This window comes from Bombina bombina, chromosome 5 (genome assembly GCF_027579735.1).
Source record: "Bombina bombina isolate aBomBom1 chromosome 5, aBomBom1.pri, whole genome shotgun sequence".
Taxonomy (NCBI): Eukaryota; Metazoa; Chordata; class Amphibia; order Anura; family Bombinatoridae; genus Bombina; species Bombina bombina.
In genome coordinates this window covers 1,109,014,434-1,109,039,435 of record NC_069503.1, presented here as the reverse complement: position 1 = coordinate 1,109,039,435, position 25,002 = coordinate 1,109,014,434, and the positions used below count along the sequence as shown (strand labels likewise).

At 41.3% G+C, this 25,002-nt stretch overlaps 1 protein-coding gene across 1 annotated transcript in view; it reads left to right on the top strand.

Annotated features, from left to right (window-relative positions):
* LOC128661735 (ankyrin-3-like) overlaps nt 1-25,002 on the top strand; it is a 410,167-nt gene that overhangs the window by 255,918 nt on the left and 129,247 nt on the right. The window contains 1 exon segment of the mRNA XM_053715956.1: nt 23,267-23,467. Coding sequence (XP_053571931.1) covers nt 23,267-23,467 — 201 coding nt within the window.

Genomic DNA, 25,002 nt, shown 5'->3' with positions numbered 1-25,002 from the left:
ATTTTCACAGATGGAGGGTGTTAGTTCATGTGTGCCATATAGATAACATTGTGCTCACTCCTGTGGATTTACTTATGAGAGGGCGTTGGTGGGCTAAAAAGCAAGTCTGTCAAAAGGGGCAGTCTGCAGAGGCTTAAATACAAGGTAATCAGAAGTAAAAAGTATATTAATGTAACAGTGTTGGTTATGGCTAACGGTTCTAGCGAGATGTTAAATAATAAAGGGGAAAGGGGACACCCCTGACGGGTACCCCTCTATAGTGTAATATATTGTGACAACTCATTGTTCACTAACAATTGTGATTTGGGTTTGTCATAAATTAGATTGATCAAATTTACAATATTTCCCAAGAATTCAAATTTTGTGAGTGAAGTGGACAAATGATCCCAACTAATGGAACCAAATGCTTTTTCAGCATCAATGGTTACAAGCGCCATATCATTTGCTTTATGTTCTTCCCTTTTATCTCTGTTGTTAAAATAGTTATCTAGGGTTAATAGTACTTTGCACATATTTTGAACTGGATTTCTTCCTGCCATGAACAATGTTTGATCTTCATTTATTAGGACAGCCATAGCTTTTTTGAGTCTCTCTGCAATAATAAACATGAGTATCTTATAGTCTAGATTCAGCAAAGATATGGTCCTAAAGGAACCCGTGAGTAATTTACATACACCTAGATTACAAGTTTTGCGTTCGTGTTTTAACTCTAAAAAAATGACAATTTTAGCTTTAAAACAGCAACGCAGCAATTACGAGTCTTGTCGGTATAACTGTACCACAAGCCTTTTAGCCTGTAATGCAGAGTCAGTCCCGCACTGGAAAAAATGACGTTTTTTCATCAGATTCCAATAGCGCTGCCATATCCAGTTGTGGGGTGAGGCTAAAAAACTTGCGTTACACCCTATACCGCCATCTGAGACCAGAGTTACATAAAACTCATAGCTAAACTATTACAAAGTACACTAACACCCATAAACTACCTATTAACCCCTAAACTGAGGCCCTCCCGCATCGCAAACACTAGATTAAAGTTATTAACCCCTAATCTGCCGCTCCTGACATCGCCGCCACTAATAAAATGTATTAACCCCTATTCCGCCGCTCCCCGATATCATCGCCACTATACTAAAGTTATTAAACCCTATTCCCCCCGCAACCCAACATTTCCCACACTATAATAAATATATTAACTCCTATTCCACCGCTCCCCGACATTGCCTCTTCGAAATAAAGTTATTAACCCCTAAACCTCTGGCCTCCCACATCACTACCAATAAATAAACCTATTAACCCCTAAACCGCCAGCCCCCCCACATCGCCAAAAACTAAATTAAACTATTAACCCCTAAACCTTACAACCCCCTAACTTTAAATTAAAATTACAAGATCCCTATCTTAAAATAAATACAAAAGTTGAAACTGAAAATTAAACTAACATTACTATTAGACTAAAATTAAAATAAATATCAATTAAATTAATTAAGTTACACATTAAAAAAAAACTAACACTACTGTAATACTAAATTACAAAAAATAAAAAAATACTTAAGTACAAAAAAATAACAAACACTAAATTATGAAAAATAACAAACAAAATTATCCAAAATAAAAAAAATACAACTAATCTAATAGCCCTATCAAAATAAAAAAGCCCCCCCAAAATAAAAACACCCCCTAGCCTACAATAAACTACCAATAGTCCTTAAAAAGGCCTTTAGTAGGGCATTTCCCTAAATAAATCAGCTCTTTTTCCTGAAAAAAATACAGACCCCCCCAACAGTAAAACCCACCACCCAACCAACCCCCCCAAATAAAAAACCTAACTCTAAAAAAAAAAAAATCTACCCATTGCGCTGAAAAAGGCTTTTGTATGGGCATTGCCCTTAAAAAGGCATTCAGCTCTTTTTCTTCCCCTTAAAAGGGGATTCAGCTCTTTTAAGAAATGCCTAAACACTAATTTAAAAAAAAAACACCCCAAAAAACCTTAAAAAAAACCTCCGCCTCCGCAGGGATGAAGAAGATGCCGGTCCCGCGATGGATGAAGATGGAGCAGCCTGGATGAAGATGGAGCCGCCAGGATGAAGATCGTTCAAGCGGGACTTCAGAAACTGTGAGTACCTAAAGAGGGGTTAGTGTTAGGTTTTTTTAAGAGTTTTTAAGGTGGGGTTTTTTTAGATCAGGGTTTGGGCACTTCTTAAAAGAGCTGAATGCCCTTTTAAGAGAAAGAAAAAGAGCTGAATGCCCTTTTAAGAGCAAGAAAAAGAGCTGAATGCCCTTTTAAGGGCAATGCCCATACAAATGCCCTTTTCAGGGCGATGGGTAGCTTAGGTTTTTTTAGTTAGGTTTTTTATTTTGTGGGTTTGGGAGGGGGTGGTGGTTTGTAATGTGTTTGTTTGTTTGTTTTTAGAAAAATAGCTGATTTCTTTAAGGCAATGCCCTACAAAAGGCCCTTTTAAGGGCTATTGGTAGTTTATTATAGATTCGGGTTCTTTTATTTTGGGGTGTTTTTTTTTTAAAACGGGGTATTAGAATAGGAATCATTTTTATTATTTTGAATAATTTGTTTGTTATTTTGTGTATTGTTTTATTTTTATTTTTGGGGTGTTTTTGTTTTTAGAATAGCCATTTTTTTATTTTTAATGGGCAGCAAAAGAGCTGAATGCCATTTTAAGGGCAATGCCCATACAAATGTTCTTTTCAGGGCAATGGGTAGATTAGGTTTAACAGTTGTTTATTGTTTGTTTTTCTTTTGTAGAAAAAGAGCTGATTTCTTTAGGGCAATGCCCTACAAAAAGCCCTTTTAAGGGCCCTTGGTAGTTTATTATAGATTAGGGTTTTTTATTTTGGGGTGTTTTTTTTTAAACAGGGTATTAGAATAGGAATAATTTTTATTGTTTTAGGTAATTTCGTTTGTTATTTTTTGTAATGGTAGTTTTTTTATTTTTTGTAATTTTAGTTTTTTTTTGTAACGGTAGGTTTTTTTATTTTTGTAATGTTAGGTTTTAGTGTATTATTATTATTATTATTTATTTATTAATAAAGCGCCAACAGATTCCGCAGCACTGCCCATGGGTGCAAGAATAAAAGTACAACGGAGAAACAATACAATAAGAGACAAAATTTTACAGACAAATACAGGGGTAATTGAGGGCCCTATTCCCGTAGGAACTTACAATCTAGATGGTAGACTGTATGTTTCAGAACAGCACTATTCTGTGTTCAGTGCTCGTGAAGACAGGTGAGCTGCCCATTCACCAAAAAGTGAATCAAAATATGATAATGTCCACAGCACATTAAAATTATCAATATCTTTATTAGGACATAAAAGTCACAGTGACGTTTCGGGGATAACACCCCTTAATCATGCATGGGTTAATGGTCTGCATTACAAACTTTTATACCATAAACTTTGGCGCCAATGGGCGAATTACCAGAGGTTCATGCATCTCTACCTCCACCTAGTGGTGAATCTATATAATAAAGTTTCATTACAAAATTTAAAATTTAAAAGGAAACATGTTATGTACAATCTTATAGGTTGCTTAATGATCTTAACTCCTAATTTATTGATGCTTGCTACTAATTGTATATTCATCTAATGTTTATCATGTTATTTAAAGAATGGATATTACAAATATACTGACATGTCATAATCTTTATTGAGGCCTTTAGAGACCAAGGTCTCCAATATGTGTATCCATCAAGTTTCTTTTTGTCTCAATAATTTTTCCCTATCTTGACCATTCCTCTGTATTTGTACATGATCTATAATCTGCCATTGCAGCTGGCTTATGTTATGACTTTCTCAATGAAGTGGCTGGAGACAGGAGCTTCAGTATTGCCACACTGTATATTAGAATGGTGTTGGCTCATCCTGTCCCTAGCTTTATGTGTGGTCTCGCCTAAATATACAAGAGAACAAGGACATTTGATTAGGTATATCACATGTGTAGTTTCACAAGTAAAGTATCCATTGATCCTATATTGCTTTCCATTATGAGGATGATAAAAAGATTTACCTCTAATTATGGAACTGCAACTCATGCAGTTCAGGCAAGGGTATGTACCCCAATTCTTACTGCTAATATGGGATTGTATACTCCCCCTACTGGGGCCTACATCTGATCTGACTAAATGGTCACGTAGATTTTTCACTCTTCTATGGGCCATTAACGTTTTTTTTTAAAATATGGATACTTTATCATTACATGCCTTTAATATACGCCAATGTTTACGTATACTTTTGGATATGTCATTACTGAGGGGGCTATATTGGGATATAAAGACCATTCTATTTTCTTTGTCACTTAAGTTTTTCTGTGGCTTGTCTTTATAGAAAATATCATTTTTTTTCTCCTCAATGAGTTTTTTTGGATAACCTCTTTTGAGGAACTTGTCTGACATTTCTTGGATTCTGAGATTGCATTCATTCTCATCACTAACTATTTTTTTAACTCTCAGTAACTGGCTTTTTGGTAATGACTCGACTAATCTTCTTGGATGAAAGCTATCGTAAATGAGTAAAGTGTTTTTATCAGTTTCTTTAGTGTACAAATCAAGCTCCAATTTGTTATCTCTTTTGGATATTTTAGTTTCCAGAAATGTGACACTTTCCTCGCTAAATGTTACTGTTAGTTCCAAACCATTTATGGATGAGTTTAAATCCTTGACAAAATCCTCAAGGGTCTCAATGTTACCCCACCATATACCAAAGACCTCATCTATATATCTCCACCATATGGAGCCATGTTGTTTAATTTTTTTATTTTCATGGATGACCCTTTCTTCAATTTCATTCATAAATAAATTGGCATATGATGGGGCAACATTGGACCCCATAGCCATACCCCTCACTTGTACATACCACTGATCTTGAAACATGAAGTAATTCCAAAAAAACATTAGTCTAAACATATCTTCAATAAACTGGCTCTGTAATTTTGTACATTTGTTATTTGTAAGTAAATTTTTGATGACAATTGCTATACTAGTTTCATGTTTAATACACGTATACAGGCTCTTCACATCCATAGTGAAAAGTAAAAACCTGTTAGTTGGAAATTCTAAAGCCCTTGCTTTTTCTAGGAAATGGTTAGTGTCTTTAATATAGGATGACATATTTTAACTTTTAGATGGGTGGGAGGATGGGAAACAGGAGGTGGGGACTGCAAAGGTGAGAATGATATTAGTGAGGATATAGATGAGGGTAACTTGTTGGGTATGTGAAGTTAGTTTGTTAATGAGTCAGGTGATAAGCTTCCCTGAACAAAAAGGTCTTTAGGGTATGTTTAAAGGAGGAGAGGTTAGGGAAAAGTCTGACAGCTCAAGGAAGTGCGTTCCAGAGGATTGGTGCCGCACAAGAAAAGTCCTGTAGTCTAGCATGAGAGGAGGTGATGGTAGAGGACGCAAGAAGCAGGTCATTGTTGGATCTTAAGGGGCGGGTTGGGGTATATTTGTTGATAAGTGAGGACAGGTAGACAGGATTGGTGAGGGCTTTGTAGGTCAGGGTGAGAATTTTGAATTTAATTCTGCTGTGAATGGGGAGCCAGTGAAGGGACTCACAGTGAGATGCAGCAGAAACAGAGCGTTGAGAGAGGTGGATTAGCCTTGCAGATGCATTTAGGATGGATTGAAGGGGAGAGAGGTGGGAGAGAGGGAGACCAGATGGTAAGTGATTACAGTAGTCAAGTCGGGAAATTACCAGGGAGTGGATTAGCTGTGTAGTTTCAGCACTCCAAAATGGACACATTTTGGAGATATTGCGTAGGTGGTTGCGGCAGGATGAAGAGAGCAATTGGATGTGGAGAATGAAGGACAGATTTGAGTCAAGTGTGACTCCGAGGCAGCAGACTTGAGTTGATGGGGAGATAGTGGTAAGGCAGCTTAGGTTTTATTTAACAGGTAAGTTTGTATTTATTTTAACTAGGTAGTTAGTAAATAGTTAATAACTATATACTAACTAGTCTACAGAGTTAAAATAAATACAAACTTACCTGTGAAATAAAAAGAAATCCTAAGCTAGCTACAATATAACTATTAGTTATATTGTAGCTAGCTTAGGTTTTATTTCACAGGTAAGTTTGTTTTTAGTTTTAAATATGTATTATTTAGTTAATAATTGTAACTTTAGCTCTATTTTAATTATGTTAAAGTTAGGGGGTTTAGGGTTACGGTTAGGTTTAGGGGTTAATATAGTTTAATTTAGATTGTTGCGATGTGGGGGGCTGGTGGTTTAGAGGTTAATAGGTTTATTTAGTGATAGTGATGTGGGAGGCCAGAGGTTTAGGGGTTGTTACGGTTACCCTTAGTCTCGCTGAGAGATGGACCGCTTAGTAGCCTGGATTCCTATTGCTGAAGAGGGGAGAAACTGCTTTCCATAGTATTCTATATGAGTCTCGCAAATGTAGAATAATCCCCCTTAGCTGTAGTACAGCTAGGATACCCTTCTGCCCACAAAAACGAGTCAACGCTGCGATTGAGGGACAACCAAGAACTGAGGACTGGGATGCCCAGCCTGCTTTTTATTTAGGTTACATGCACACAGGGCACTCCCAGGGGGGGAAGCATAAAATCCCCCATCACACATTTAGACAAAGCCCTTGGACAGGCCACCGCAGATAACAAGTACACACAAGAAAACAATTGAGTCCTTCTTATCACCTAGCAGTGAATGCTTATCACAAACTTAATTACAGTACACAATATGCTAGGAAACCTGCCTCAGAAAATAGTTTTCTCAAAACTGAACAGAGTTAACCCTTTATGAAATGATACTTGTTACAGTTTTCTTGGAGCCCTTCTTAGGCGCTGGCTTGGCTGGTTCAGGCATTGCTGCTGGGAAATAAGTTTCTTCACAACAAAATAACTAATGCTTCTGTAACAGTGCTCCCTTTCTGTGGAACACTCTGGCAGACACGGTCTGACCCCTTTTCGGGGCAGACTAAGGCTGTCCAGACCGCTGGTTATGCGGGGCTGAGGTCGGTTTGTCTGGACAACCCGTCGGCGTTGCCATTCTGTTTCCCAGGTCTGTAAGTAATGGTGAAATTGAAGGGTTGCAACGATAAACTCCAACGTAATAGCCTGCCATTATCTCCAGAGACCCGGTTCAGCCACACCAACGGGTTATGGTCGGTGACCAGAGTGAACTCCTGCCCATATAAATAGGGAGTCAATTTCTTTAATGCCCACACCAAAGCCAAACACTCCTTTTCGACCGCTGCATAGCTGACTTCGCGGGGCAGGAGCTTCCGGCTGATGTAGGCAACTGGATGCTCCCCTCCATCTTCGCCTACTTGGCTGAGGACGGCTCCCAGCCCGAACATGGAAGCATCTGTGTGGACGATAAAACGTTTGTTAAGGGCTGGAGCCGCCAAGACAGGAGCGTTAATTAGAGCATTTTTGAGAGCCTGGAAAGCCGTTTCACAGTGGGGAGACCACAGGACCTGTCGAGGTAAGTTCTTCTTGGTCAAGTCAGTCAGGGGTTTGGCAAGTGTGCTGTAGTCTGGTACGAACCGTCTATAGTACCCTGCCGTGCCCAGGAAGGCTAGGACCTGAGTCTTAGTGATGGGGGTGGGCCAATTGGCGACAGCTTCTATCTTGGCCGGCTCTGGTCGCTGCTTTCCACACCCCACCCGGTGACCCAGGTACTGTACCTCGGCCATCCCAAAGTGGCATTTTTCTGGCTTCAGAGTCAGGCCAGCAGCCCGGATCTGATCCAGAACCATTCCTATGTGAGCTAAGTGGTCCTCCCATGACTCACTGTGGATCGCTATGTCGTCCAGGTAGGCGCAAGCAAAACTCTGGAAGCCATCCAGGAGCCTATCCACCAAGCGCTGGAATGTAGCTGGGGCATTCTTCATCCCAAACGGCATTACCCTAAACTGATATAAGCCGAATGGGGTGACGAATGCCGACTTGGGGATAGCCTCCGGGGCCAGGGGAATCTGCCAGTAACCTTTGCAGAGGTCAATAGTGGTCAGGTAATTTCCCCTGGCTATACGATCGAGTAGCTCGTCTACCCTGGGCATAGGGTAAGCGTCCGTCACGGTCTTTTCATTGAGCCTCCGATAGTCTACGCAGAACCGGGTGGTCCCATCTTTCTTGGGCACCAAGACAACTGGGGAGGCCCAGGGACTATCGGAGGGCTCAATTACCCCGAGTTGGAGCATCTCATCGATCTCCTTCTTCATTCCTATCCTAACTGCTTCGGGGATTCGGTACGGAGCCTGGCGCAAGGGAGCTTGTCCCGGAGTATCTACCTGGTGGGTGGTTAAAGTAGTGTACCCTGGCTTCGGGGAGAAGGTGAGGTGTTTGGACTGTAGGAGTTGGTTGAGCTGCTCCCTTTCAGTGGGGCTAAGTCGGTCTCCTATCTGAACCTGAGCCACTATACCTGTGGGGAGACTCTTTTCTAATAGGTCTGGAATGGGTAGACTGTCGGGGCCTTCCTGAGGGGAACAACATATGGCCGTCACGTTCTCTGGTCGCTCAAAATATTCCTTGAGCATGTTTACATGGAATGTCTTTCTAAGATTGTTGTCGTGGCAGCTAGCTATCACATAAGTGGTGTCTCCCCTTTTCTCTACGATCTGGTAGGGGCCCTGCCAGGACGCCTGCAATTTGTCTGTCTTCACCGGCTTAAGTACTAACACCTTTTGTCCTATGGTAAAGATTCTCTTTCGGGCCCCCCGATCGTACCATACTTTCTGTCTTCTCTGGGCCGACTGGAGATTAGCCCGCACGGATTTGGCTAATTGCTCCATTCGGTCCCTGAGTTCCAGCACGTATGGCACAATGGGGACACCGTCAGTCTCCATCTCTCCCTCCCAGTGCTCCCGGATCAGGTTTAGGGGTCCCCGTACCTTTCTTCCGTAGAGCAACTCGAAGGGAGAGAACCCTGTAGTTTCCTGGGGCACCTCCCGATAAGCAAAAAGGAGGTGCGGCAGGAAGCGTTCCCAGTCTCGGTATTCCTGAGTGAACGTCTTGAGCATTTGCTTGAGGGTCCCATTGAACCTCTCACACAGCCCGTTCGTCTGGGGGTGGTATGGGGAGCTCAGGAGGGACTTAATTTTGCAAACCTGCCAGAGTTGTTGGGTCAATTCAGCCGTAAATTGGGTGCCTCGGTCGGATAGGATTTCTTTTGGAAATCCTACCCGGGAGAACACCTGTACTAGTGCATTCGCTACCGTATCCGCTTGTATGTTGGATAGGGCGACAGCCTCTGGGTACCTGGTAGCGTAGTCCACTACGGTAAGAATGTAGCGCTTACCGGAGGGACTAGGGGTAGCCAGTGGTCCCACTAGGTCAATAGCAACCCGGCTGAAGGGTTCCTCTACAATGGGCATATTTACTAGATGGGCTTTAGGGTGATCGCCTCGCCTTCCTACTCGTTGACACACATCGCAGGTGTTACAGTAAGTTCTAACGTCGGCGTGTACCCCTGGCCAAAAGAACGTGTGAGTAATGCGGTGTAGGGTACGGGTTACAGCTAGGTGGCCTGCTAAGGGGATGTCATGGCCTATCTTGAGGATTTCTTGACGGTATTTGTGGGGCACTACCAGCTGTCGCCTACGCTGTCCCCTTTTCTCTGTCCAGCGGTATAGTTTCCCTTTTTCCCATAAGAATGTTTCATTATCTGCCCCGCCCCCTCCGGTCTCTGCTCGTTCCCGGTACTTTTGTAAGGTCGGGTCAGTCTTAGACTCTGTCTCGAAAGCATCTGGGGTGTCCCAGGGTATGGGGCCTAACATGTCAGGCAATGTCGGGGTAGGTCTTACCTGTGTCTCCCGCACTGGTGAGAGTTCTCGCTCCGTCCGGGCTTGGGCCCGTGTAGTCACTGGGTCCGCCTCGTTGTTGCATACTGGAGCATAGGCAGAAGTCATGGGGCCCAAATCATTGCCCAGTAGTACTTCGGCAGGTAAATTATCCATTATGCCCACGTTCACAGCCCCCTTTCCCGCTCCCCAATCAAGATGCACTTTAGCTGTTGGAATTTTGTACACATCCCCCCCCGCCACTCTAACGGCCACAGTCTGTCCAGATCGCTTGTGCTCCGGCACCAAATGACTCTGTACCAGCGTGATAGTAGCCCCTGTGTCTCTCAATCCCTCGGTAGATCGCCCCTCGAGCCATACCTTCTGCCGATGGTGCTGGCGGTTATCTGAGGCAGCATATACAGGGTCCGCCTCGTGAAGCGGCCCCAAATATTCCTCCATAGGGGCCTCTTGGTTAACACAGAGGGTCCGGGCCGGACGATATGCCCCAGAGGGGTAATTGTAATTCCTGGGTGTCTGGTGCGTATTAAGGGGGCAGCTAGCCATGAAATGCCCTGGTTGCTTGCATCGGTGGCAAGTCGGTCTGGGACGCTCAGAGCTGTTATTGGGTGGTCCTGAGTGTCGGGCGGGCCCTGCGGGCACCGGGGCTCGGAATTCAGCACGAGGGGGTGCACGGTAAACCTCTCTGGGTTCGTGAAGACGGGAGTCATAATGTTCATCGGCCAATTTGGCTGCTTCTTCTAAGGTAGAAGGTCGCCTGTCTCGCAGCCATTCCTTCCCTTGCTGTTCCATGCCATTATAAAAATGTTCTAAGAGAAACAATTGTAAAATTTCCTCACCAGTCACCGCTTTACTTCCGCTCATCCAGTGATTTGCCGCTCTCCGCATTCGGTGCGCCCATTCCATATGGGTATCGTTAGGCTTCTTTTTCGTGCCCCGAAACTGTCGGCGATACGCGTCCGGAGTTACTGCGTACCGTCGCAACAGTGTCTCCTTAACTAGCTCATACTGTGTCACTTCCTCAGCACCCAGAGTACGAAAGGCTTCCAGGGCTCGCCCGGATAGTTTCCCAGACAATATCGTGGGCCACTCCCTGTTGGGAATCTGGTGCAGGGCACATTGCCTTTCGAAGTCCGCCAAATATTCATCAATCCCTGTCTCGCTCTCTAGGAAGGGTCGAAATGCCGCATAGGGTATCTTGGGCCTCCCAGCATTTTCGACAGGGATGATTACCTGCGGGGCTTCAGCATTGCGGTGTGCGTTCGCTAGGTTGAGTTCGTGGGCTCGAGTCTCTCGTATATCCTTGTCCGCTTCCGCCATCAACTGCTGTACCAATTCCATGGAGGGGTTCGGCCCGTACAGTGAGAGCCTCTCCCGAACAATCCTGGTTTTTTCGTCACTAATCGTGGTCGGTGTTTCCGCCATTGTGAAGCTCTGATCCAGTTCGGTCAATTCTGCGATCAGCTCTCTCCTCGGCCGGTTGCTGGCGTACCCCCCTCTGCTTTCAAGTAAATCCTTTAGGGTTGTACGCTTCAATTTTTCGTAAGCGCTCTCCATCCGTTCTGTACCTCTCCTAGGAAATCCAGGAAAAATCCCACCGCTGCCGCCAAATGTTACGGTTACCCTTAGTCTCGCTGAGAGATGGACCGCTTAGTAGCCTGGATTCCTATTGCTGAAGAGGGGAGAAACTGCTTTCCATAGTATTCTATATGAGTCTCGCAAATGTAGAATAATCCCCCTTAGCTGTAGTACAGCTAGGATACCCTTCTGCCCACAAAAACGAGTCAACGCTGCGATTGAGGGACAACCAAGAACTGAGGACTGGGATGCCCAGCCTGCTTTTTATTTAGGTTACATGCACACAGGGCACTCCCAGGGGGGGAAGCATAAAATCCCCCATCACACATTTAGACAAAGCCCTTGGACAGGCCACCGCAGATAACAAGTACACACAAGAAAACAATTGAGTCCTTCTTATCACCTAGCAGTGAATGCTTATCACAAACTTAATTACAGTACACAATATGCTAGGAAACCTGCCTCAGAAAATAGTTTTCTCAAAACTGAACAGAGTTAACCCTTTATGAAATGATACTTGTTACAGTTTTCTTGGAGCCCTTCTTAGGCGCTGGCTTGGCTGGTTCAGGCATTGCTGCTGGGAAATAAGTTTCTTCACAACAAAATAACTAATGCTTCTGTAACAGGGGTTAATAACTTTTTAGTGACGGCGATGTTGGGGAGCGGTGGAAGAGGGGTTAATATCTTTATTATAGTGTGGGCGATTTTGGGGTGCGGAGGAATAGGGGTTGATAACTTTAGTATAGTGGCAGCGATATCGGGAGCAGCAGATTAGGGGTTAATAGATTTATTTCGGTGGCGGCGATATCGGGAGCGGTAGATTAGGGGTTAACAACATTATGTAGGTGTCGGTGATTTTGGGGGCAGCAGATTAGGGGTGTTTAGACGTGGGGTTTATGTTAGGGTGTTAGGTTTAAACATATTATTTTTCCCCATAGACATCAATGGGGTTGCGTTACGGAGCTTTTCATTCCGCGCTTCAGGTGTTTTTTTTCTAACACTTTCTCCCCATTGATGTCTATGGGGAAAGCTTGCACAAGCATGTCAAAACAGCCCTTGGCTTTTGTGCGGTATGGAGCTTATCGCAACCATATTGCACGCACAAGCCGGCTTTTCTAAAACTCAGAATGGCAGCGATATGGAGGGTGAAATAACGCAACTTTTGTTGCGTTCACTAAGTACCCTCTATAGCGCAAAACATGTAATCTACCTGATAGTGTGTATAAAATATCAGTTTTAATCATTTTATAAAATTCGGTTGATAACCCGACTGGACCAGGGGCTTTGCCAGATTTCATTTTATCTATAGCTAACCCTATTTCCTCTGGCATGATTACTTTGTTAATTTGCTCTAAAGCTTCCATTGAGATCTTTGGGAGACTTATATTTTGCCAGAATCTTTCTTTTTCTGCTTCATTAACCGGGATATTGGCATATAATTTTTGATAGTATTTAAAAAAGGCTTCCTAATTTCATTTGTCTTTGTATATATATTATCACCACTCTTAATTAGAGGAATCATACTTTTCTTTTTTCAAAATTTCGTGAGTTTTGCCAGATGTTTTGCTGATATTCCTTGATATCCCTTAAACGCTGCCCTAGCTTTCAGATCTTCAAAAGACCATTTTGTTTTGAGAAACAGTTCTCTTTCCGTTTTAGCCAGCGTATATTAATTCCAAGTTGATATGTTTAGATTAAGTAAATATTTCTTATAGCTGTTCTTAAGCTGGTTTGCTAGTTGTATGTCCCTGCACTTAGACTGTTTCTTTATTGTTATCATATGTGCCTTGATTTCCCATCTCAATACAGCCTTTTCCGCCTACCAAAAATCTATATATTTTTATGCAGATACTCGTAAAAATTGTAATATACATATCATCTTTCAGTGAACCAATTACAGAAGTGGGTATTATTGCTCGGGTAGCGAAAAGAGTTTAAATTTGTCCCCATCTCTGTACTGAGTTTAAAATTTAAACTATTGATGGCATGATCTGATAATATAATGTTTGCTATTTGGGTTTCAATATCTAGGGCAAAAAAACTATCCTCTATTAAAAACATGTCAATCGTTGTGCTTTAGTTTCACAGGAATAGGTTTGTGTGTCTGGGTGTTGTGAACACCAAGCGTCTTTCTATCTCAGAGCCTTACAAAAATCTTTTAAACATTTTGCTTCTTTTAAGTATCTCTGAGATGGTTTTTGTTGAAATCTATCAATTTCTGGATACATTGTTAGATTAAAATCACCTGCTACTACTAGATTCTAGTATAAAGTTAGTTTCTTCCTAAGATTCTGCCAAAAATCTATGTCCAGTCTATTTGAACTGTATACATTACAAAATGACCATATCTTTTCTCAATTTCTACCTGCATAATTATAAAATTGTGAGCTGCTGGTGCAATGCTGAATACGGCGAGCGTATTGCTCGCCGTATTCAGCGAGGTCTGGCAGACCTGATCCGCAGTGTTGGATCAGGTCCGCCAGACCTTGATAACTATGAGCCATAATACAGAGGATAGCTGCAATTTCCTCAGTCCAGTTAACCTTTAGTTTGGGAATCTCAGAAGCTTTTAAATGCAGTTCTTGCAAACATTATGTCAGGACTTTGTTTTTTTAAGATTTTTTAAAAATATGCTTGCGCTTACTTGGAGAAGAAATCCCCCCGACATTCCACGATATAAGTTTTATGTTAGTATATTTCTAATTAAAATCCACTATTTTTATGTTGGCGGAGTCCCTGAAGGGAAGAAGGAGGGGGAAGAGGAAAAAAAATAAAAATAAAAGCAATACACATAACATAACACTGGTTTCTTTACCAACAACCAGTTTAACTGTTTTGTCAGATCCATTAGTCTCAACAGTTCTCTTTTACCCTTAAAGAATGCAGCTTTAAACCTTATTGTTAATTTTCGCCCCAAAATGCTTTGGCTTCTGCCTCAGAGTTCAATATAGTGTGGTTCTCGCCATCTTCAATAACTATTTTGGCAGAATACCTTAGATTAGCCCTTACTCGTGCCTTAATAAAATTAGTGCAGTATGGCGCTCCGCAAGCTGATTGAACATTAATTGTGTATCTGACTTGTTACTTTGTGTGCCAGGTGTTTCTGATAAACCCTCTGAGGAAATATCATGCGCCATCTTGTTTTTTTTATCTTTTTTAACTGGCATAGCTGGCGATCTCAATTTTGCATTTGTGATGTATTTTTACATTAATCTGGTGAATCTTAAAGTGAAATGCAAGCATCCTTGCAGACAAAATTAGTGAAAATATGTGTGTGGGGGGGGTGTGTGTGTGGGGGGGGGGGGTTGTGTGTGCAGTGTCTATCTGTGTATTAAAAAAAAAAACCAATAGAAGAGATATATAATCCCGCTAAAGAAAAAAGATGGGGGAGGGGTGATTTAGAGGAAGGTGATATGAAATTAGTGACCTCTGCTGTGTCAATCTATTGAAGATCCAAACAGGTTTATACAACTGATCTATGTACCCAGGCACACCTTGGGCGAGATTACATATGCGGCGCAGGCTTCAGTGTAACTGCTGAAACCCGCGTTGCCCGTAATTTCCTCTTGCACATCGGGAATTCACATATACAGCGCCGGCAGTTCATAAAGTGCCGTAAGTCGGATAAACTAGCGATGTCCAGAAATGTGCGTAAGTACACATTTCTGGAGTTGCCAGTGAGTTACCACTGTGAGTTGCCAGTGTTAGAAACTGCTGGTGCCACCTAAGGAAAAAAAAAGTTATATCCCCCGTAAAAGTCTTACACGTTTACCAAGAATAAACCTGACACGTCAAAACCCCTATATCCGCCATCACCCCCATATCTGAACTAATAAACAATATATTAACCCCTAAAACTGCCAACCCCAACATCACAAACTACCTAATAAATGTTTTAACCCCTAATCCGCCATTCACCCACATCACAATCTATCTAATAAATATATTAACCCCTAATCCGTCATTAACCCACATCGCAATAAACGTAATACATGTATTAACCCCTAATCCACCATTAACCCACATCGCAATAAACCTAATAAATGTATTAACCCCTTATCCGCCTTTAACCCACATCGGGTTAAACCTAATAAAACTATTAACTCCTAATCCGCCATTAACCCACAACGCAATAAACCTAATAAAATGTTTAACCCCTAATCCGCCAAACCCACACAACGCAATAATTCTAAAACATATATTAACCCCTAACTTGCCAAACCCCCACAACCCAAATAACTAATTAAATTACTAAACCCCCTAACCTAACACCCCCTAAATTAATCCTAATTTGCTAAATGTAAAAATAATAATTTACAATTAAAATAAAAAAAGCTAATGTTACTTAAAAATAAAAAAAAATAAAATTAAATTAATCTAAGATTACAAAAAATAAAAAAGTCTAACATTACATAAAATAATAAATCAAATTATCAAAAATTAAACCTAATCCCTATGAAAATAAAAAAGCCCCCCAAAATAAAAACACCCCCTAATCTAATACTAAACTACCAATAACCCTTAAAAGGGCCTTTTGTAGGGCATTGCCCTAAGTTAAACAGTTTTTTTACCTTAAAAATTACTAAGTCCCCCTCTAACTGTAACCCCTCCGCCCCCCACCAAACCCTCCAAAATAAAAAAACCTAACACTAAAAAATCCTAAAATACCTATTGCCCCTAAAGGGGCATTTGTATGGGCATGTATTTGCTTCATATTAAAACAGAATATATGTTAAACAAGCAATGTCTATAGCAGTATAAAATATTGATATGATTTGTTTTGCTATGAATATATATACACTTATATTCTAATGACATGTGTTTGACATTTGACGAATATTTATTTTTCTTCATTTGTGTACATTACGCTAACTATTTGAGTGTTGACTAAAAAATAATTTAAAAACAGTGTTGGTTATGGAAAACTGGGGAATGGGTAATAAAGTGATTATTTATCTTTTTAAACAATAAAAATTCTGGAGTAAACTGTCCCTTTAAGTTAGAACCATATGAAACATATAAGACTTCTGTGTGGTGTTATCCTGTATATGGATTCCACTGACATATTCCAAGCTGAAGTAAAAGCTTTATAGGTAGTGGTAAAATCCACCTGCGGAAACTCTATTCTGAAATTCTCCTACAAAAGGCCATCAACCAAAAGAGGGGACACTGTGTGTTCATTATAACACTGTACATATGCTGGCAGTGGCCATATCGGAAAGGCTGTTTTGTAAAGGAATGTGCCTATGGTGTAATATTCTGCAAGAAGTAGTAATTCCATTCTGGGCAAGAAGTAGTAATTCCATTCTGGGCAAGAAGTAGTAATTCCATTGCCGTAAAGTAGCAGTGAACTATAAATACAGTATTACTCCCCTTTAATGTGTTCCTAATGATCCATCTGACCTGCTGCAGTGTATTACAGTGTTAATATGAGTGTAACTGCACTGTGTAATGTATTTTTGATGTGTTTTGTGACACTTTTGTGTCCCACATAACAGTTAACCAGAGCTCTGCAGTTGTGCTAACCCGACGCTTGTGAAATTCAATTGCGCTCAAGTGAACGCGTTTACATTCAACTCGTCATACGCGTACAACTTCTGACTTGCTAAAAAAGCTGTGTTATACCCCTTATCACTTACACGCAACAGTTAGCGCGCCACTCGTAATCAAACCCATTATGGGGAAAATAATTTTACTGTGTAAATGTTCTGTTGTAAAATCAGTGTTTCTTTCATGTAATTGGCAAGAGTCCATGAGCTAGTGACGTATGGGATATACAATCCTACCAGGAGGGGCAAAGTTTCCCAAACCTCAAAATGCCTATAAATACACCCCTCACCACACCCACAACTTGAATCCTATCTAAGGAAAGCCTATTTATATTCATCTTCTCAGGCCTGCAATTTCTTTGGCTGATGTTCGGCTGCATCAACTTTTTGGTTGGAGAATTTAGCGCAACAAAAATTGGATTCTGACATATCTAGCATTGTTCGTTTACCGCAACATGCTAATCATTTTATTTGTGATGCCATTTTTGATATTATCAAAATTGATGTTAAATCCATGTCTTTAGCTATTTTAGCTAGAAGAGCTTTGTGGCTTAAATCTTGGAATGCTGATACGACATCTAAATCTAGATTATTATCTCTTTCTTTCCAAGCTAATAATTTATTTGGTTCTCAGTTGGATTCTATTATTTCAACTGTTACTAGAGGAAAAGGGGTTTTTCTGCCTAAGGATAAAAAACCTAAGGGTAAATCTAAGGCTTCTTACCGTTTTCTTTCCTTTTGTCAAAATAAGGAACAACAATCTAATCCTTCCCCCAAGGAATCTGCTTCCAATTGGAAGCCTTCCTCAAATTGGAATAAATCCAAACCATTTAAGAAACCAAAGTCAGCCCCTAAGTCCGCATGAAGGTGCGGCCCTCATTCCAGCTCAGCTGGAAGGGGGCAGATTATGGTTTTTCAAGGATTTTTGGATAAATTCTGTCCAAAATCAATGGATTCAGAGCATTGTCTCTCAAGGGTATCGAATAGGATTCAGAGTAAGACCTTCTGTGAGAAGATTTTTTCTCTCACGTATCCCAGCAAATCCAGTAAAGCTCAGGCTTTCCTGAAGTGTGTTTCAGACCTGGAGTCTTCAGGGGTAATCATGCCAGTTCCTTTTCAGGAACAGGGTCTGGGGTTTTATTCAAATCTATTCATTGTCCCAAAGAAGGAAAATTCATTCAGACCAGTTCTGGATCTGAAAATTTTGAATCGCTATGTAAGAGTACCAACTTTCAAGATGGTAACTATAAGCACTATTCTGCATTTTGTTCAGCAAGGACATTATATGTCTACAATAGACTTGCAGGATGCATACCTTCATATTCCGATTCATCCAGAACATTATCAGTTCCTGAGATTCTCTTTTCTAGACAAGCATTGCCAATTTGTTGCTCTTCCATTTGGCCTAGCAACAGCTCCAAGAATCTTTTCCAAGGTTCTAGGTGCCCTACTCTCTGTAATCAGAGAGCAGGATATTGCAGTGTTTCCTTATTTGGACGATATCTTGGTACTAGCTCAGTCTTTATGTTCTGCAGAATCTCACACAAATCAACTAGTGTTGTTTCTTCAAAGACATGGTTGGAGGATCAATTTACCAAAAAGTTTCTTGATTCCTCAGACAAGGGTCACCTTTTTAGGTTTCCAGATAGATTCAGTGTCCATGACTCTGTCTCTAACAGACAAGAGACATTTGAAATTGGTTGCAGCCTGTCAGCACCTTCAGTCTCAGTCATTCCCTTCAGTGGCTATGTGCATGGAAGTTTTAGGCCTCATGAATGCAGCATCGGACGCGATTCCTTTTGCTCGTTTTCACATGAGACCTCTCCAGCTTTGCATGTTGAATCAATGGTGCAGGGATTATACAAAGATATCACAGTTAATATCCTTAAATCCCAATATTCGACACTCTCTGACGTGGTGGTTAAATCACCAGCGTTTAGTTCAAGGTGCCTCGTTTGTTCGGCCAACCTGGACTGTGATCACTACAGACGCAAGTCTTTCAGGTTGGGGAGCTTTTTGGGGATCTTTGACAGTACAAGGGGTTTGGAAATCTCAAGAGGCGAGATTACCAATCAATATTTTAGAACTCCCTGCAATTCTCAGAGCTCTTTAGTTTTGGCTTCTGTTGAAGAGAAAACCATTCATTTGCTTTCAGACAGACAATATCCCAACTGTGGCATATGCCAATCATCAGGGTGGGACTCACAGTCCCCAAGCAATGAAAGAAGTTTCTCGGATATTTGCTTGGGCAGAATCCAGCTCCTCTCTAATCTCTGCGGTGCATATCCCAGGTGTAGACAATTGGGAGGTGGGTTATCTTAGCCGTCAGACTTTACATCCAGGGGAGTGGTCTCTCCATCCAGATGTGTTTTCTCAGATTGTTCAGATGTGGGGTCTTCCAGAGATAGATCTCATGGCCTCTCATCTAAACAAGAAACTTCCCAGATACCTGTCCAGGTCCAGGGATGTTCAGGCGGAAGCAGTGGATGCACTGACACTTCCTTGGTGTTATCATCCTGCTTACATTTTTCCGCCTCTAGTTCTTCTTCCAAGAGTGATATCCAAAATCATCATGGAACAATCGTTTGTGTTGCTGGTGGCTCCAGCGTGGCCACACAGGTTTTGGTATGCAGATCTTGTTCGGATGTCCAGTTGCCAACCTTGGCCACTTCCCTTAAGGCCGGACCTTCTGTCTCAAGGTCCGTTTTTTCCATCAGGATCTCAAATCATTAAGTTTGAAGGTATGGAAATTGAACGCTTAGTACTAAGTCATAGAGATTTCTCTAATTGAGTAATTAATACTATGTTACAAGCTCGTAAATCAGTCTCTAGGAAGATTTATTATCGAGTTTGGAAGACCTACATTTCTTGGTGTTCTTCTCATAAATTTTCTTGGCATTCTTTCAGAATTCCTAGAATTCTACAGTTTCTTCAGGATGGTTTGGATAAGGGTTTGTCTGCAAGTTCCTTGAAGGGACAAATCTCTGCTCTTTCTGTTTTATTTCATAGAAAGATTGCTAAACTTCCTGATATTCACTGTTTTGTACAGGCTTTAGTTCGTATTAAGCCCGTCATTAAATCAATTTCTCCTCCTTGGAGTCTTAACTTGGTTTTGAAGGCGTTACAGGCTCCTCCATTTGAGCCTATGCATTCTTTGGACATTAAACTACTTTCTTGGAAAGTGTTGTTCCTTTTGGCCATCTCTTCTGCTAGAAGAGTTTCTGAGCTATCTGCTCTTTCTTGTGAATCTCCTTTTCTGATTTTTCATCAGGATAAGGCGGTTTTGCGGACTTCATTCAAATTTTTGCCTAAAGTTGTGAATTCTAACAACATTAGTAGAGAAATTGTTGTCCCTTCCTTGTGTCCTAATCCTAAGAATTCTATGGAATTCTTTGGATGTTGTAAGAGCTTTGAAATATTATGTTGAAGCTACTAAAGATTTCAGGAAGACTTCTAGTCTATTTGTTATATTTTAGGGTCCTAGGAAAGGTCAGAAGGCTTCTGCTATTTCCTTGGCTTCTTGGTTAAAGCTTTTGATTCATTTAGCTTATTTGGAGTTGGGTAAGACCCCGCCTATTGGCTATTCTAATCAGCCAATAGAATTACAGTAGCTCTTATTCTATTGGCTATTCAAATCAGCCAATAGAATTAAAGTAGCTCTCATCCGATTGGCTGATTTGAATTTGAAGGCTCAAATCAGCCAATAGGAATTCAAGGGACGCCATTTTTAATCGCGTACCTTGAATTCCTATTCAGTGTACGGCAGTGATCGTATGAAGAGGATCCTCCACGCTCCATGGCTCCGGTCTTCAGTTCCAGCATCGCCGATCTTCAGTTCCTGCATCGCCGGTCTTCATTTCCAGAGAGGATGGTCTTCAGCTCCTCGGTCATCAGTCTTCAACTCCTCCACTCCGCGCCAGCTGGTTCCTGGAAGAAGAAGAGGTCGCCGCCTGGAAGAAGACTTCTCCGCCTGGAACAGGACCTTCTCTGCTGGTCTTCAGGACAGGTAAGGACCACTTGGGAGTTAGACTTAGGTTTTTTTAAGGGGGGATAGGGTGGGTTTTAGTGTAGGGGTGTGTGGGTGGTGGGTTGTAATGGGGGGGGGGGTATTCTTTTTTTTTACAGGTAAAAGAGCTGATTACTTTGGGGCAATGCCCCACAAAAGGCCCTTTTAAGGGCTGTAATAGAGCTGATTACTTTTGTAATTTAGTTTAGGGTAGGGACATTTTTTTATTTTGGGGGGCTTTGTTATTTTATTAGGGGGCTTAGATTAGGTGTAATTAGCTTAAAATTCTTGTAATCTTTTTTTTATTTTTTGTAATTTAGTGTTTTTTATTTTTTGTAATATAGTTTAGTGTATTTAATTATATTTTAGTTTAGATAATTGTAGTTTATTTAATTAATTTATTGATAGTGCAGGTGTATTTGTAACTTAGGTTAGGATTTATTTTACAGGTAATTTGGTAATTATTTTAACTAGGTAGCTATTAAATAGTTATTAACTATTTAATAGCTATTGTACCTAGTTAAAATAAATACCAAGTTACCTGTAAAATAAATATAAACCCTAAAATAGCTACAATGTAATTATTAATTATATTGTAGCTATGTTAGGGTTTATTTTATAGGTAAGATTTAAATAGGAATAATTTAGTTAATATTATTAATATTATTTAGATTTATTTTAATAATAATTAAGTTAGGGGGTGTTAGGGATAGACTTAGGTTTAGTGGTTAATATATTTAATATAGGTGGCGGCGGTGTAGGGCTCTCAGATTAGGGGTTAATAATTTTAATATAGGTGGCGGCGGTGTAGGGGGATTAGATTAGGGGTTAATAATTTTAATATAGGTGGCGGCGGTGTAGGGGGATTAGATTAGGGGTTAATAATTTTAATATAGGTGGCGGCGGTGTAAGGGGGTCAGATTAGGGGTAGTACATATAAAATAGGTGGCGGCGGGGTAGGGGGCTCACATTAGGGGGTAATGTAGTTAAAATAGGTGGCGGCGGGGTAGGGGGCTCACATTAGGGGGTAATGTAGTTAAAATAGGTGGCGGCGGGGTAGGGGGCTCACATTAGGGGGTAATGTAGTTAAAATAGGTGGCGGCGGGGTAGGGGGCTCACATTAGGGGGTAATAATTTTAATATAGGTGGCGGCGGTGTAGGGGGATCACATTAGGGGGTTAGATATTTAATGTAGCTGGCGGCGGGGTCCGGGAGTGGCGGTTTAGGGGTTAAGCACTTTATTAAAGATTGCGTGGGGGATTGCGGTTGACAGGTAGATAGACATTGCGCATGCGTTAGGTGTAAGGTTTTATTTTGCAGGTAGTTTAGGGAGTTACAGGGCTCCAATACTCAGCGTAAGGCTTACTACACCTGCAATTTGTGGCGAGGTGAAAATGGAGTAAGATTTCTCCATTTTCGCCACGTAAGTCCTTACGCTGTATATTGGATACCAAACTGCGCGGGTTTGGTATACCTGTCTATGGGCCAAAAAACTACGGCCGAAGGCAGAAATATACGAGCGTAACTTCTATGTTACGCCGTATATGTGATACCAAACCCGCGCAAAATTTGGCGTCGCTGGCTTTTGCGGGCGACGCTGCATATTGGATCGGGCCCCCGGTCTACTTTGCATACATTTACTAAATTCTACCGTTTTGTTGTATTTGCTTCTTCAGAAGCAGTTTTTGGTAGAAAAGTTCTTCAGGCAGCTGTTTCAGTTTGATTCTTCTGCTGATGTTTTAAGTTTTTCTTGTCATTAAAAGAATAAACTTATTATTTGGGTTGTGGATTATTTTTTCAGCGGAAATGGCTGTGTTTTATTTTATCCCTCCCTCTCTAGTGACTCTTGCGTGGAGTTCCACATCTTGGGTATTGATATCCCATACGTCACTAGCTCATGGACTCTTGCCAATTACATGAAAGAAAACATAATTTATGTAAGAACTTACTTGATAAATTCATTTCTTTCATATTGGCAAGAGTCCATGAGGCCCACCCTTTTTATGGTGGTTATGATTTTTTGTATAAAGCACAATTATTTCCAAATTCTTTTGTTGATGCTTTTTACTACTTTCTTTATCACCCCACTACTTTGCTATTCATTAAACTGAATTGTGGGTGTGGTGCGGGGTGTACTTATAGGCATTTTGAGGTTTGGGAACTTTGCCCCTCCTGGTAGGATTGTATATCCCATACGTCACTAGCTCATGGACTCTTGCCAATATGAAAGAAATGAATTTATCAGGTAAGTGCTTACATAAATTATGTTTTTATGTTTCTTGTGATGGTACAACATGATGTGCAATGTGACTATGGAACCTTACGGGCAGGTCAGTTACAACACTTGTCTCTGTCATTTACAGCATGGTAAAGCAGCTTTACACCTGGCTGCCGAGAAGGGGCATGACCAGATAGCCAACATTCTTCTCCGGCACAAGGCCTTTGTTAATGCCAAAACCAAGCTTGGCCTAACTCCACTGCATCTCTGTGCTCAGTATGGATATAACCATGTTGTGAAATTACTGGTGGAGACCCATCAGGCCAGTATCGATGCTATGGCCCTGGTAAGTAAGAGCTTTTCTATCTAGTACATTCAAACTGTTTATACAACTAAACATCAAAAAACATACGCCTAGATTTAGAGTTTTGCGGCCAAAGGGGTGCGTTAGCTACGCATGTTTTTTTCCCCCCACACCTTTTAAATAACGCTGGTATTGAGAGTTCTCTGAAGGGCTGCGTTAGGCTCCAAAAAGGGAGCGTAGAGGCATATTTACCGCCACTTTAACTCTCAATACCAGCGTTGCTTACGATAGCGTCTAGCTGGAAAAACATGCTTGTGTACGATTCCCCCATTGGAAACAATGGGGCAGTTTGGGCTGAAAAAAAACCTAACACCTGCAAAAAAGCAGCGTTCAGCTCCTAACGCAGCCCCATTGTTTCCTATGGGGAAACACTCTCTAAGTCTGCACCTAACACCCTAAAATGTACCCCGAGTCTAAACACCCCTAACCTTACACTTATTAACCCCTAATCTGCCGCCCCCGCTATCGCTGACCCCTGCATTTTATTATTAACCCCTAATCTGCCGCTCCGGACACCGCCACAACCTACATTATACCTATGTACCCCTAATCTGCTGCCCCTAACATCGCCGACCCCTATATTATATTTATTAACCCCTAATCTGCCGCCCCAATGTCGCCGCTACCTTACCTACACTTATTAACCCCTAATCTAATAATAATTACATTGTAGCTATTTTAGGATTTATATTTATTTTACAGGCAACTTTGTATTTATTTTACATAATAGCTACCTAGTTAAAATAATTACAAAATTACCTGTAAAATAAATCCTAACCTAAGTTATAATTAAACCTAACATTACACTATCAATAAATTAATTAACTAAACTACCTACAATTACCTACAATTAAATCAACTAAACTAAATTACAGAAAAAAACAAACACTAAATTACAAAAAAAAAATTACAAGAATTTTAAATAACAAAGCCCCCCAAAATAAAAAAATGCCCTACCCTATTCTAAAATAAAAAGTTAACAGCTCTATTACCTTATCAGCCCTTAAAAGGGCTTTTTGCGGGGCATGCCCCAAAGAAATCAGCTCTTTTGCCTGTAAAAAAAACATACAATACCCCCCCCAACATTACAACCCACCACCCACATACCCCTAATCTAACCCACCCAAACCCCCCTTAAAAAACCTAACACTAAGCCCCTGAAGATCTTCCTACCTTGTCTTCACCCAGCCGGGTACCATCCGATCCGTCCTCCAGATGGTCCGAAGTCTTCATCCTATCCAGCCAGAAGAGGTCCTCCAGAGCGTCCGAAGTCTTCATCCTATCCGGCCAGAAGAGGTCCACCAGAGGGTCCAAAGTCTTCATCCATGTGGCATCTTCTATCTTCTTCCATCCGGAGCGGAGCGGGTCCATCTTGAAGCAGCCGGCGCGGATCCATCCTCTTCTTCCGACATCCTAACACCGAATGAAGGTTCCTTTAAATGACGTCATCCAAGATGGCGTCCCTTGAATTCCGATTGGCTGATAGGATTCTATCAGCCAATCGGAATTAAGGTAGG